This window comes from Orycteropus afer, unplaced genomic scaffold (assembly GCF_000298275.1).
Source record: "Orycteropus afer afer isolate SDZICR_OR568_19922 unplaced genomic scaffold, OryAfe1.0 scaffold00012, whole genome shotgun sequence".
In the NCBI taxonomy this organism is placed as follows: Eukaryota; Metazoa; Chordata; class Mammalia; order Tubulidentata; family Orycteropodidae; genus Orycteropus; species Orycteropus afer.
In genome coordinates this window covers 14,832,268-14,848,101 of record NW_006921599.1, presented here as the reverse complement: position 1 = coordinate 14,848,101, position 15,834 = coordinate 14,832,268, and the positions used below count along the sequence as shown (strand labels likewise).

The following is a 15,834-nucleotide window of genomic DNA, read 5'->3' as shown; positions in this document are numbered from 1 at the left end:
TTTTTTTTTTTTTTTTTTTTTTAAATGTATGGCCCTTAGATACTCTTCAAATCTAGAACTAAACTCACCCCTGTGACTCAACTTTCAATCCCAAGGAGATATGTACTCCTTAAAACAATCAATCATATGAGATCAAAAGGACAGCATTTTCTCCAGGATAAAACTCAGAAGGTCAGAAGGGATAGGTAAGAAGGATGCAGGGAAATGGTAAACACAGGGAGAAAGTGGAAAGAGTGCTGCTACATTGTTGGGATTGCAGTCAGTGTCTCAATAGAAATGTGTATGAATTGTTGAATAGAAAACCAATTTTCTCTAAATTTTCACCCAAATCAAAATAAAAAGCTATTAAAAAAAAAAGTACTACATGCAAAAAGCAATGTTCTTTGATGGTTACCAGGGATAGGAGGAGAGAAGAGGGGGTACTGTTTGCTAGAAAGTCAAAAAAACCAAACTCGCTGCCATCGAGGCAATTCCAACTCATAGTGACCCCCATTGTTTCCAAAGCTATAAATCTTTACCGAAGCAGACTGTTCCATCTTTCTTCTGCAGAGTGGTTGGTGAGTTCAAGCTACAGACTTTTGATCTGGCAGCCTAATGCCTTAACCACTACGTTACCAGAACTCATTTGCTAGAAAGTAGACACCTGTAAATAAATAAATGAGTGAATGCATGCATGCCACCTATTAAGTATTCTATAAGGAGCTCTGGTGGCATAGTCCCTAAGGCATTTGATTGCTAACTAGAAAGTTGCTGGTTCAAACCCACCAACTGCTCATGGGAAGGATGGTGGTGCAGTCTACTTCCATAAAGATTTACTGTCTCAGAAACCCAATGGAGGGTCACTATGAGTCAGATCAACTAGATGGCAGTTTTTTTTTTTTTTTTTTTTTTTTTAATGCAGTATTCTAGTAAAAAAAAAAAAAAACTTGAACCTGGATCTGATCAAGTCTTTAGCTCTAACTCCTGGTATTTATAAGGGACAGAAAAAACTGTTACATTAACACCATGTTGTTGTTGTTGTTGTTATGTGCCGTCAAGTTGGACCCGACTTATAGCGACCCCTCCTTGGGTTTCTGAGGCAGTATCACTATGGAAGTAGATTGTCTAAACTTCCTTCCAAGGAGTGGCTGGTGTGTTTCAATCACGAGCTTTCTGGTTAGCAGTCAAGTGGTTTAGGCACTATGCTACTAGAGCTCCTACATAACACCATAGGGATTCAATTAGCAAAATTCAGACTGTAGGACATTTTATAGGACAAATAACCTAGCTTATTGTTTGTTTTTCATTAAACTTTAAGGGAAAATTGTAAATCAAAGAAGATAAATAATATATCAACCAATTGCCTTGTATAAGCTTTTTTGATCCTAGTCCATATAAATTAACTATAAAAATGTTTATAAATCATTTGAACACTGACTACATATTTGCTACTATTCAGGAATCACTTAATTTTTAAGATGTGATAAATGGTATTGTGGTTACAGGTTTTAAAAAGAGTTCTTTATTTTTTGGAGTTCCATGGAGAAATATTTATGGATTAAAAACTTTAAAGTTAGAAAAACAAAATTGTAATAAATTTGAACAAGGAAGGAAATAATAAGTACTAGAGTAGAAGTCTAATACATTCAAAGGAAGAAGGTAACACTAAAGCCTAATACAGAGGTTCATGAAATAATAGGTTTGACAAAGCTAAAGCAGATTGTTAATTAAAAAAAAAAGTGGTAAAATAGACTGTTCTCTAGTTAAGATTGATTTGGGGAGGAAAGGAAAATATGAAAGAAATACAAATATTATTGAGAAAAAGAAGGGGGAGCATATTACTGCGGATAGAGCAGAAGTTTAGGCATCGTAAGAACAAACCATGAATGATATTATGCCAATAAATGTATAAGCTTAAACAAAATGGAAATATCCTGCAAAAACTGAACCAAAAAGATGTAGAAAACCTGAGCATAGCTATAAGGCCTGAACTCGTAAGAAAAATAGACTGTGTTCATTGATAGGAACACATGGTATAAAATTATTGTTACTTCTCCTTAAATTGATTTATAAATTCCCAAGAGTTTTGTGTAGAGCCTGAAAAGCTTATCTTAAGATCCTTATGGAAGAACAGGGTTGAAGGTGCATATACCTTGTCCTTCCTTTTCTTAGATAATACACTGTAGATATTCCATTGCTGTACAGAAGGTACTAGAATTAATTACTAAAAACAATAACATCTCAATGTTTGCCAGATGCAGTTAGAGTGGTACTTAGAAGTAGTAACAAGAATTTTTTTTTGTACATAATTTGTAATAGAAAAAAAATAGAAGTAGTCTAGATGTGTGTCAATAGGAGAAGGTAAGAAATAAATCACTGAACTGTTGAAGTATGTAGTAAGATATCACTTATATGAAGTATAAAAACATGCGAAATAATGCTCTATATTGCTTATGGATATGTTATTGTTGTTATATGCCATCGAGTTGGACCCAACTCATAGCGACCCCTCCTTGGGTTTCTGAGGTGGTATCACTATGGAAATAGATTTTCCAACCTTCCTTCTGAGGAGTGGCTGGTGGGTTTGAACCGCCAGCCTTCTGCTTAGCAGTCAAATGCCTTAGGCATTATGCGACCAGAGATATATACACATGTAATTACATAAAACATGTATGGGGATGATATACCCTAAATTCAGGGTAGCCATTATTGCTACCCTTAAGAAAGAAAGACAGTGAAGAGAAGGCCAGAGAAGCTTCAACTGTATCTGTGACATATTTCTTTTGAAAAAATATTTACATTAAAGGAATAAACCACATTGATGAAAATCATTCCTCTCTTATAGGTCTCTTCCAGTCGACCAGATCTTTCTGGCTTTGACGAAGATGATAAGGTTTGTCCATGGGAGCATGGCTAGGACCCTGGCACAATCTAAGCCTGGAAAGTCAGGGGATCTTGATAGTTTAAAAATCTCTGGATTTACCATATTAATCTTAGGCAAAGCATTCTTTCTACATCTTCATTTTTCAAGTTAAAATACTTGATGTGAAATTCTCTTCAGTCTAAGTGTTACCGTGTTCCTTAGCGTTCTGTACACAAATTAAAACTCACTGCTGTCAGTCAATCCTGACTCATAGTGACCTCTCCTTGGGTTTTCAAGGCAGTATCTCAACGGAAGTAGATTGCCCAGTCTTCCTTCCAAGGAGTGGCTGATAGGTTTGAACCACCAGCCTTCTGGTTAGCAGTCAGATGCCTTCGGCACGATGCCACTAGAGCTCCCTTATACACACATAGTTAAATAAATATCTGTCTTTATGAGTCTGATTCAAACAACTGAATGAGGTATTGCATCCACTCTAGTAAAATCAAAATTATTTCAGATGGATAAATTTAGGGATTTAAAATTAAAGGCAGTTTGCAACATCATCTTATTCAGCTAATATTTCTTGAACACAAATTGTATCTAAATTACTATGCTAAGGGCTATGGGTAATTCAAAAGGTGTAAATGCAGATTATGTCCTTAAGAAGTGTCAAATCTAATCCTTAGAGGCAGTCAACTCCTCAGAAGTTGAAATAAGCGTTACTACACCAGTACTTTATACTTGTTTAAATCTCAGATACAGAGTATAACCACACTACCTGAGACACTCCTAGCTTATGCCTGAGACATGGACAAAATTTTAAGAGAACTATTTCATTCTCTACAGTGTTTTGATTTGGTCTTTAAGTTATTTAGTCACCCTAGATATATACCAAATTCATTAAAGTAGTTGCATCTGGGGATGGAATGAGATGACTGGAACCATGTCGAGGTCCAAAAGAGGATTTTATTAAATCTTAAGCAAATACAATAAAATACTAACATTTATTTATACATTGAGTAGGATAGTGTTTGTTTTATTAATTTAGTATCGTGTTTTTCCTGCAAATAACATACCCATGTAAATAATGTGCATACACATCACACACAGCGCATATAGGAAACTAATGTGTTTTGGGGTTACATGGTTTGAGAAGAAACATAACTCATGCTATTTGCATAAAAATACAGTATTTTTCTTTGTGTTTGAAATATTTCACAGTAAAAATAAAGTAGGACACACGCCTTTGTTAAAAAAATAGAAGAAACTCTAATCTTTTCTCATTTTAGAGGGACTTAATTACAGTTAACCCATATTTTTACCTTGTAGGGTTGGTCTGAGAACCAGTTAGACGTGTCTGACTACAGCTCCAGTTATCAAGATGTAGCCTGTTATGGAACTTTACCCAGGGATTCACCTCGAAGGAGTAAAGAAGGTAGTGGTGAAGTTGTTTTTCAATGTTATTTCTTTATACTTACTTAGGAGATGAATAGCAAAACAGTCTTTCTTTCATGGGTGATATATAACATATGAAGCTGCAATTCTAATTAGCTTAATGATCCAAAACTGTTTTCTTGAACAGAACACATTATGTTCTCTTTCTTGGTTTCTTGCTTTTTTCTAATGTATATCCAAATATCAATAGTAGGTCTTTTATGTAACACTTTAGAATTTTCAAATCATTTTTCATATATCATTTCATGAGTTTGAAGTCAGTTTTGAGACACAAACAATTCTTACAACATTATGGTTAGACTTCATTCTTTAACCCAAAGAATATCACCTCTGTCATGGCTTTTACTCAAACTAAAGGATTATTTATTTATTTATTTAGGTGAACACATCACTTGTTCCTAAAGCAGTTTCAACAATGATACCAGAAATTAATCAGTGCTAACATCACTGCCTAAATATATAGTCTCCCATTGCCTTGAAAGAACAGTTTTCTTTGAATATATCATTTAGCTTTGTTACCTTACACCTCATATTTTACCTACTAAGTGCCATTGTATCAATGAATTGGGAAGAAAATATAAAATGGGGAAGAGAAGCCAAAAAAAGTAAGAAATTATTTAAAGCAAGAAAGAAGAATTGTCCTTCCTTAGTCATATAGAGCCACTTGGCTTGAGGTAAAGAAAGACTTGTAAGAAAACTTGTATAATATTTATTCAAACCTCTGCTATGCTATGTGTTGTAAAAGATACAAAAGAGTGCCATCCTAGATCTTAAAATGTAACTGTGGATTATATAAAAAGTAAGATATGAAATAATTAATTACCACAATACATGTACAGATAAGATAATAAAGGCTCTGAGAATTCAGAGAAATAGAAAATCAGTGTGGTCTGGTAAGTGGCACTTGAGTTATATCTTGAAAACCAAAAAACCAAATCCATGGCTGTCAAGTCGATTCTGACTCATAGCGATCTTACAGGACAGAATACAATGGCTCCATGCGTTTTCTATAATCTTTACAGAAGCAGACTGCCACATCTTTCTCCCACATTGTGGCTGGCAGGTTTAAACTGCCAAACTTTCCATTAGCAGCCATGTGCTTAAGCACTGCACCATCAGGGCTCCTTGTGTCTTGACAAGAGGGTGGAAATTTTGGTTTCTGCTTCCCCCACCCCCAAGGTTGACCAACCTTTTTGTAACATTTTCTGGCTTTGTAGGTTTATCTCTATTCTTTGATTTTTAAAATTGCAGTAAATTATACACAGCATATAATTTGCCATTTTAACCATCTCAAGTTTATAATCCAATGGCATTAATCACACTCACAGTGTTTTGAAACTGTCACCACTATTTGTTTCCAAAATGTTTTTTTCACTTCAAACAAACTCTATACCTCTTCAGCAATAACTTCCCACTCTCCTCATCAACCCCTGAAAACCAATCTTTCTATTTCGGTGCGTTTGCCTACTCTAGATATTTCATGTAAGTGAGATCATATACTATTTGCCCTTTTAAGTCTGACTTATTTCACTCAGCATAATGTTTCCAAGATTTCATCCATGCTATAACATGTATTGGAACTTCAGTGCTTTTTATAGCTGAATAATATTCCATTGTATGAATAGACCACATTTTGTTTATCCATTCCTCTATTGATGGACACTTGGGTTGTTTCTCTCCTGGCTCTTGTGAATAGTGCTACAATGAACAGTTTCATCTGTTCATTCCCTGTTTCGGTCCCTATTTTCAACTTTTTAGAGTACATACCCAGACTTACCTCTATTCTTTTCTGCATCTGGTTGAATGTGTAGTCCAATATTAACATCCTAAAATCTTTGTTATATTCCTGTGGCAAGGTTATCGTTTTGCTTTGAGCCTCTGCTTCCAGTGCTCAATGCCTGCAAACTCATAATTTTTTTCTTCCCCAGGTTGCACATCAGAGAATCCTCATGCCTTAATGGTCAGCCCTTTTAAAGCATTCTCTCCTCAACCGCCAAAGTTTTTCAAACCCCTAATGCCTGTAAAAGAGGAGCATAAGAAAAGGACAGCTCTTGAAACAAGGCCTCTTCTAAGCCAAGAGGTAAATGCTTGACTTGTCTGTAGTATGAGAACAGATAGGCCCAGTGTCTCCTGTGGAGAAGTAGCAATTTGTATAAACTAACGAATTAGATGATGCACGTGGAAATATATGGGTTATCACTCTATGAATCCTGTTCTGGAATGCCTCTTTCTTAAGCACACAAGGGTGTGGTGGAATTTTTTTTTTTTTTTTTTGGTCATGATTGTGGTTTTATATCTTTGTGTGTATGGCTTTTTCAAGGTACTTTTATCTTTCATGGAGAAAGAGAAAGAGCTGTTTCTTCGACGTTTGGGAAATATTAAAAGGCTTTTATTTTTTTTATTTGATGAAGCCAGTGGTGTTTTTTGCTACTAAAGCTCATGTAGTCTTGTCAGATAGTATAGTGGTTAACTCCAGTCTGCAAAATTGGTTACTACACGACTCACCTGTAATAAATGTGTTTGCATTGCTTTTCTAACGTGCATGTACTTAATATGTATTTTCACTGTCATCGTCTTTTGTGTGTGATGCGTCTGTGTGTCTTAACCTTTGCAGAGCATGCCTCCATCTCAGGCACATAACCCTGGCTGCATTGTACCCTCAGGAAGCAATGGCAGCAGCATGCCAGTAGAACACAATAGCAAACGTGAGAAGAAGATTGTAAGTTGTGGAACCGTTTCTGTCATATTGCCTGGTGGTGGGTTTAAAGCCCTTTCACAGACAATCATCCAAGTACTTTTAAAGAAATGAAGATGTGTATTGGGTATTTGCTTTTTACAAAATATATGTGAAATTTAAAAAATTCACATTAGTTCATGAATGAGTTAATTAATTAATTAATTAAAGAAATTTTGCATGTGCATGACCCTGAACTGTGATTCTTTTTAAGTGTTTATTCTAGTTTATTAGAAAAAGGGGGGAAAGGCACTTTCAATGATTCTGGTCTTTAAGAAATTGTAGCAGAGATACCACTTTAACTAATATTGAACCTTTCTAATGTGCCTACACATATTGCCCAGATTCTGAAGTTAATCTACCTAGAGGAGTTGAATTTACTTGCAGTAAGTAATGATGCATTTAGCTGTAGTCTGTTTGAAAGCTTTTTTATGTTGCTTGATGCTGTTGCCAAGATTCTTCCATAGTTGGTAGCCATACTCCTATCCATCATCACCCAGCATCACCATCTCTGTACCTCAGGCAGCCTTTTTTCTTCCCCCCCCTCAACTTTCATTGTGCTGAAAACATACACAACAAGATATTCACCACCATAACAACTTCCACATTTACAGCTCAGGGACACTGATGATATTTTTCATGTTGTGCCACCCTATTGCTATCCTTTTCCAAAATATTCCACCACCATCTCAGGCAGCCTTTTGTAACTAGCTGGCAAAACAGATTGCAACCTTCTTGGTGTTGGTCTTGCTTTTGGGTTGTCTTATGTATAGTTCACCACAGATAGGTTGAAACTCTGCCTGCTAAACCTCATTCCCCAGCACTTGTTTTTCATATTACAGATTTGAGAAATTGTTTTTAAAACACTGTATACCGTACTCTTTAGATTATACATGAGACCACATTTTCAACTTTTTAAAAAATCTGCATATTCTCAAGCCTAGAAAGAATTCTCTAAGGCACTTGACTGCTAACCAGAAGGCTGGCGGTTCAAACCCACCAGCCACTCCTCGGAAGGAAGGTTGGGCAATCCTACTTCCGTAGTGATACTGCCTCGGAAACCCAAGGAGGGGTCGCTATGAGTCGGGCCGACTCGATGGCAAATAACAACAACAACAATTGTGTCTCTCAGCTGTCACTTTCATGTCACTTCCTAGGCTTTGGAAAAGTAAAGCCAGCTTGAAGCAAGTTGAGCTGCTGGGTGTTTACGTCTGCATTGGCTCTGCTGTGTTGGGCAGAGGGTGGGAAGTCTCGTGTCCCCAATTCCACCATGCTACATTCATTCCAAAGGCTCATTAGTGTGAGATCCTTTATCAGTTCCAAAACATGCTGCTAATGCACAGTGTGTGAAACTAACTGGAACCTAATCCGGATGTGCAGTTGGCCACTCACTTGCATGCTTGGAGTGCTAGTGGATCTTTACAAATGACCTTCTCATTCCTAGTGCACACTGAGGAAAAGAGGAAAACCAGCATTTCCCAGCTCTTGCTATCCCTGTATCTCAAAGCTCTCATCCTAGTTCTCTGTGGAGAAGAGTGAGCATATCAACAGCTGTCCTTTAATCTCTCTGAATCTTTTTTTTTTTTTTTTTTTTTAATTAGGATTTGGGTGAAGATTTACAGAGTAAATTCACTTTTCATACAGCAGTTCACATATACTTTGTCTCATGTCATTGACCAAAATTTACAATGCAGCAGCTCCCCTCCCACTTCCTCCCCATAGTTACCTCCTCCCAGTGTCCATCCCTTCATACTCTTCTGCACCCTGAACTATCTCCCTGTGCATAAGCAGCCCTTCCTTCTCCCATGATTATTCTCTCCAGGGCGTGTGTCTACTTGAGGTAAATGTTTAACTCACATGCCTGTACTTTGTTTGGCTGGAAACCACAGTTGTGGGTTCAATTCCAGACCTGAAGGGCAGCTAGGGGCCATAGTCTCAGTGGTTACACCAGGCTCTATTGGACCAGCAAACCTGGTCCCCACCTTCTTTTTTTTTTTTTTTTTTTGCCTCCAAATGATTTTGAGTTTTGTACCACATTGTTCTCCCTCTTTATGCAGGATCTCCTACATCCCTTCCAAGTGGATGGCAGTGGTAGCTGGGCACCATCTAGTTCTTCTGGTCTCATGGTTGTATAGGTTGCAGATCGGATGGTGTACCAGTCGCTAGGACTGATTGTTTCCATTAATTTTGGTTTTCTTCTTTCTTCTTGATGAGGAGAGACCTGTTGTTGCATCTAGATGGCAGCTTCCTAGCTTTTAAGGTCCCAGTCGCTACTCACTAATCTCTCTGAATCTTAATGGGTGGCTCAGTTGTTTCCTTGATCCATCTGCTTAGGTTATAAGGGCAGCAGCCTGGGCTAAAGAAGGCCAATTTGTGGCTGATTTGTTTCCCCTCTAGATTCTCTGGCTCTGTGGCTGGTTGGATCTGCCTCCTCACATGATGCCTATGACCATAGTGCACAGGCACTAAATTTAAACCAATTTTAAAAATACATTTTCGTATAAGACAAAGAGCATCACGATAACTGCTGGGTGATCCTTCTGGGGCTGGCCAGCAGATAGTTTCACAGTTCATAGAATTTGTCTTGTAGTTATGTATTTACTTTCCTTTTAATGGAACCAAATTCTCTTGACCCAGGATATCTTAAGCAGCAGGGAGACTATGTGACCAAACATAGCACAAAGTGCACTAAGTAGGGCTCGATGGTGCCATGTTCCTTGGCGGGGTCTTACTTGTGACACTGGCCCCTATTCTCCTTAGAATAAACTGGCTCACTGAGTGCACTGGCTCTCTGAGGCTACTAGACTGTTTATTTCAAATAGCTTTTCCAGGATATTTTGGTAGATTTTAGGTACACTGCTTGCTTGACCTGAGGTTCTAGTTTCTCTTTGGGAAACTTTATTTCCCTTCTTATAAATAACTATAAACTGTTTTCTTCCTTTGTTCCTAATTCACTTTCCTTTCTACTCTTAAAAGATCAGAGGGTGAATTAGTGGTCCAGTGTGAGCAAAGGAGTTTGAAGTCATTTTTGAGAATATCAAGACATTGTTCCTGTTATCTTTTTTATACCTATCTAATTACTAGAGTAACCCTATAATCTCACCTAAAATATGTAAATAAAATTTCACATGCAATGTAATTTCACGGTAAATACTGTGTTTGATTAATAATTTAAGAATTTGTTGTCTGATCTACTAGGGAAGATATAGAAATGTACTTTATGTGTTACATAAATAAGATAAAGTGAATGTAGCAACAATATACTCTGGAGTCTAACTTTTTAAGTCATGACACAGAGTAGCAGAGAAAAAGCCTGTCATTTCTCCCACTATCCACGTTACTTCTCTCTTAAGTCTTGTATAGTTCATTCCTCTCATTTTATAGAAGTAGAAATGTCTAGAAGTGTTGAGTGAATTGCCCAAGGTCACACAAGTAATGAGAGTATAAGAACAGGGAGCCCCATCCCTCAACAGAACTGGGCTGACTCCAGTCACTCCAGCTACTTCCATAGAGAGCCCAAGTTTCCAGTAGATCCTGCTGCTGTGCCTTTCAAATGATGTGCCACCTACTCCTAAGTACCATGGACAGAACTACCAGTAGTCCTTGGTAACACAGTCCTGAAAACAGACCATCTCTCTGATGGACAGGACAGACGTGATTATGGTGGGAGTGGAAATAAAGTGAAACTCCTTGCCAAAGAGTCCCTGCTTTAATGTGACTTTTGATCCCTTTTTAAAATCAAGGTGTTTCGTCTGTAGGTAAAGATCAGCTGCACAAGTTAAATTGCAAAAATCAAATCATGAAGACTCTAGCTATAGTGAAGCTTAAGAACTTGACTCCAATCTCCACTTTTAGGTAGAGTCTTAATTCTTTATTTCTGTCTTTAGGAATTGTAGAAAGGTGCTTAGTTTAGTCTTCATTAAGATATAGTGATTGACTTTTATACCAGAAATATTATTTATGTGTCTAATGAAACTCCCTCTACTTGCAGTTTAAGCCCCATTAAGTCTTGCCTTTTCTCCTTGAAGGCAATAAACTGATAAACTTAAAGTCTCCTTTTAAATGTTTGAAAATCTTTAATCTCTACTCAAATTTCCTTTTTCTGGAATAAGTTGTCCCTTTTCCTTTAGTGTTTTTCTTCAGGTTATTTATTCCCCCTTCCTAAGTGCATTATAGGAGCTCTGGTGGGATAGTGCCTAAGGCACTTGGATGCTAACCAGAAGGCTGGTGGTTCAAACCCAACAGCCACTCCTTGGAAGGAAAGTTGGGCAATCTACTTCCATAGTGATACCACCTCGGAAACCCAAGGAGGGGTCACTATGAGTCGGCTCCGACTCGACGGCACATAACAACAACATCAAGAAGTGCATTAGTGAGGAGCCCTGATGGTGCAGTGGTTGAGCACTCAGCCATTAACCTAAAGGTCAGCAGTTTGAAGTCACCAGTAGCCCCATGGGAGAAAAATGTGGCAGTCTGCTTCCATAAAGACTACAGCCTTGGAAACTCTATGGGCATTTCTGGTCTGTTCTATAGGGTCAGTATGAGTTGGAATCAACTCAGTGGTGATGGGTTTTAAGTACCTTACTGTATTTTTCCCTATTTGAACTATTTTACTATGGTCATTCTGATTCCTTAAGAATAATTTTTGATCTTTGTGAGTGTGATAAACACACACTTATTAAGCCTTTTCTTACTTGATAAACTCATGATTGATTATCTCCTTCAGCAATGTTGTATTTTAGGATAACTTGCCTTTCCTCAGTCTTTAGAAGAAAGAACTTAAGGCATAAAAAAAAGGGCCCCAATTACTAATTCTCATCTTGAAATTTTATTTTCCTTGCAAAACAACTTCTTACTAACTAATTGCATCAAGTATTCTTGGACTTGGAGAACTGTATTTCTTTATTGGCTTCAATCAAAAGGAAATATAAAAGACACAAATACTTGAAATTCAATTTTGAGTCTAAATATGACCCAACCAAAAACCAAACCCACTGCCATTGAGTTGATTCCAACTCATGGTGTCCCATCTAGGACTGAGCAGAGCTGCCCCATAGGGTTTCCAAGGCTGTTATCTTTACAGACTCAGACTACAACATTTTTCCTCACAAAGTGGCTGGTGAGTTTGAACTGCCAACCTTTCAGTTGGCAGCTGAGTGCTTAACTACTGCAACACCAGGGCTCCTTCCCTTTTTAATAGTACTGCTTCATTTAGAATGCAGCTAAAAATGAAATGAGATTCGTATTGCCAAAAATTTTGTTTTGCTATTTTCAGTAAACTTATCACTGACATTTGAGAATTTAACTTTGGCTAATAACCAAAGGAATTAAGACTACTGATGCTTTTTAATAATTCATATTCAAGTTATTTTAAAAACTAAGAAGCACTGAAGACTGAACCAAACTATTTTTGAAAGTGTTTAGCATCTTATGAAATGCAAAAAATATTGCTATAAAATTCAAGATGAAATTTATGTTTATTTGTGAACAACCATCTGCCACATGCGTGGACTGATCAGTCTCTCTATCAGTATCACTTTCTGCCTGGGTGTCTCTCTCTCTCTCTCTCTTCTGGTTACCTAGTGCTACTCTGACAGGAATATACCACAAATGGGATGGCTTTAACAAACAGGAGTTTATCCTTACAATTTGGAGGCTTTAAGTCTGAGTTCAAAGTGCCAGGCTCTAGGGGCTGGGTGAAACCCCCTCAACCTTGGGTTTCAGCTCTGCCTCCTGCTCCCACCCCACTGAAGCTGGAGGCTTTTCTTCACTCAGTTGCTGGCTGCTGAGACTGACAAACCCAAGGTCGACAAGTAACGAGGCACAGTCCTGATATTACCAAACCACACGGCAGGCCATTAATTCAAGTCCATTAAAAGTCCCAAGATCAGCAGAGCATGTCAGGCTGCTGAACAAAAACTTGGCTACATGCAGGATTGAAGCGTGCCACAAGCTAGAGAGAGCTGCTTCTTATATATGGGAAGCAGACCACATCCCTAAAGCAGCTACACAGCTGCTTATGGTAGATCCCACCATGAAGTTGATTGCCATCTCATCATGGGGAATAACTACCACCAGCTGCCCAGCCACTCAACCAGGCCCAGCCAAGTTGACACACAACCTTAACTACCACACACACACTCTCTTTTTTTAAGTTTGAAATGTAACCTTAAATTAGTAAGGCTGATGTTTTGGTTCCAGGTCTGTACTCTCTCCTAATTGTTATATAAATACCTGTATGGATATTTTAATTAACTTCTTAAAAATGACCAATGAAAAGAGCTTAACTCTTGTTTTGTGGTTTCTAGCTCTAGTTTGTTAGGAGATAGGAGCTCTGGTAGCATAGTGGCTAAGGCACTTGACTGCTAACCAGAAGGCTGGCGGTGCAAACCCACCAGCCACTCCTCGGAATGAAGATGGGGCAATCTACTTCCATAGTGATACTGCCTCGGAAACCCAAGGAGGGGTCGCTATGAGTCGGGTCCGACTTGATGGCACACAACAACAACATCAACAACAACTAGTTTGAGTGAAATTTCTACCATCCAAGCAGTGTGTCCAGGATTATTCTAAGACTAAGGACCTAATGTCTTAACTCTCTGAGGTCTGGTTCCTTGCCTATTTTGCTCATCATTGGTATTCCGTGTGCTTAGCACAGTGGCTGGCACATAGTGGGTGCTTGATAAATATATGTTGAATGAAAGTCATATTTTAAAAGAGAAAATGAATATTTGGAACATCATCAGCTGTTTGTGAGGTTATCAGAAATGACTAGATAGTAATATCATTAACCTTTATTTGAACATAAAATACACATGTTTAATAATTTCTTCTACCAAATATATTTTTTAAAAAATCATTCATATGGGGAGAGATTGGACAGTTGATGACATCCACATTCACATGTTCACTAATCTATATGATGAGCAAGGAGATTTTCATTTAAGCCTCTTTTCTGTCTTCCTTGCCTTCTAGCCAAATCCTTAAAACCCTAGAAAACTATAGTTATCACTCCTGTTTGTATTTTGCAGCCTTAGCACAATACTAACTGTGGGTGTTGAAACTGTGCTGTTTGTCCTTTTGCTGCTGAAGTCTTTATTTCACTCCCCTTATCCACCATAACATGGCTCAGAAACTCTTCACTAAATCCTGCACTTTGCTTCCCAGTGTGAAGATTTTAAGAACAATTAGAAAGCAGGTCCTCTCTGCTTCTGGCTGTTCTTTTGCTCATTTAAGACAAAAAGGAAAACACTACAACTGAAGACTAATCATGAGTAACTAATGAAAAGTCCACTGCACTTTCAGTTTCATCCATTCCCTTAAACCTGGGAAGGACAGTTTTCTAATTAACGTGGAGTAAACACAGAAGAAATAAATCTTCTTAATATTAGGTGATAATGGGTATGTGCCCACAGGTTGCTGTGTAACACAATAAGTAACATTTGACAAAACTCAGAAAGAAAATAAACACTAAAAATGTGAATGTGAATGCCTTCAGTAGGAAAGTATTTCAAATTTGCCTCAACAATATAGTTGCTCTATGGAACCAATGATTGACTTTTGCTTCTTTTCTGTAGGATTCGGAGGAGGAAGAAAATGAGCTGGAAGCTATTAACAGGAAGCTGATAAGCTCACAGCCTTATGTACCTGTGGAGTTTGCTGACTTCAGTGTTTACAATGCCAGCTTGGAGAACAGGGAGTGGTTTTCTTCTAAAGTAGATTTGACAAACTCACGGGTCTTGGAGAAAGAAGTATCCCGTAGCCCTACCACCAGCAGTATTACCAGTGGCTACTTTTCCCACAGTGCCTCCAACGCCACTCTGTCTGACATGGTGGTCCCGTCCAGTGACAGCTCAGATCAGCTGGCCATTCAAATGAAGGATGCAGACACCCATGAGCATTCTGGACTATCACTTGTACATGAGTACAGACCATCCTCAAACAAAGAGTTGACAGAACCAGAAAGAGGTTTGGTAAAGGATAAGTTAAACATGGTGCCACTCAAGGAAAGCAGTGCCTTAGCCAAAGGGAACCCATCATCCCAAAACATCCCTGAGAAAAACTCCAAAATACTGTGTAGGACTGGCTCATGTTCAGAACTAGATGCCTACCCCAGCAAAAATGGCCCACCGGCCAGGGAATTCTCCCCCAGGGAGGTGACCATAGAACACACCACAAACATCCTGGAGGATCATTCTTTCACAGAGTTTATGGGTGTGTCCGATGGGAACAATTTTGACGGTTTGACGGATTCTTCCACTGGAGAACTTTTGAGGAGGCGGAACCTACCAAATAAAACTGACAGTAAGAGTGTCTCAGATGGGCTGCAAGACCCTGGCCAGCTGTGTTCTGCATCAGACAGTGACCAGGTAAGGAACTCCAGAGGCAGCCTTTTGGATTCTGTGCTGTTGATAAACAAAAAACTCACTGCTGTCAAGTTGATTCTGACTACTACCGACCCCTCCTTGGGTTTCTGAGACAGTATCTCTATGGAAGTAGATTGAGCAGTCTTCCTTCTGAGGAGTGGCTGGTGGGTTTGAACTGCCAGCCTTCTGGTTAACAGATGCCTTAGGCACTACACCACCAAAGCACCCCCCTTGCAGGGTGTCCACCCCACTAAGTTATTAGGAAAGACTCACGCAGATGTTTCTGACAGGGAAGATGGGCCCACTGGGGAGCAAGCTCACATCCTGCCCTGCTGATGATCTATAGGAGAACAAGTCTGCTTTGAGAACAAGATTTGGGACCATAAAATGCATAAGGCCAGTGGATTTTTTAACTGGCACAGGGATTGGTGTTGGAT

At 38.5% G+C, this 15,834-nt stretch overlaps 1 protein-coding gene across 1 annotated transcript in view; it reads left to right on the top strand.

Annotated features, from left to right (window-relative positions):
• Positions 1-15,443, top strand: part of KIF13A (kinesin family member 13A) — a 287,512-nt gene extending 272,069 nt beyond the window's left edge. The window contains 6 exon segments of the mRNA XM_042782437.1: positions 2,825-2,872; positions 4,172-4,277; positions 6,226-6,377; positions 6,912-7,016; positions 14,609-15,406; positions 15,408-15,443. Coding sequence (XP_042638371.1) covers positions 2,825-2,872; positions 4,172-4,277; positions 6,226-6,377; positions 6,912-7,016; positions 14,609-15,406; positions 15,408-15,443 — 1,245 coding nt within the window.
• The last annotated feature ends 391 nt before the right edge of the window (positions 15,444-15,834 follow it).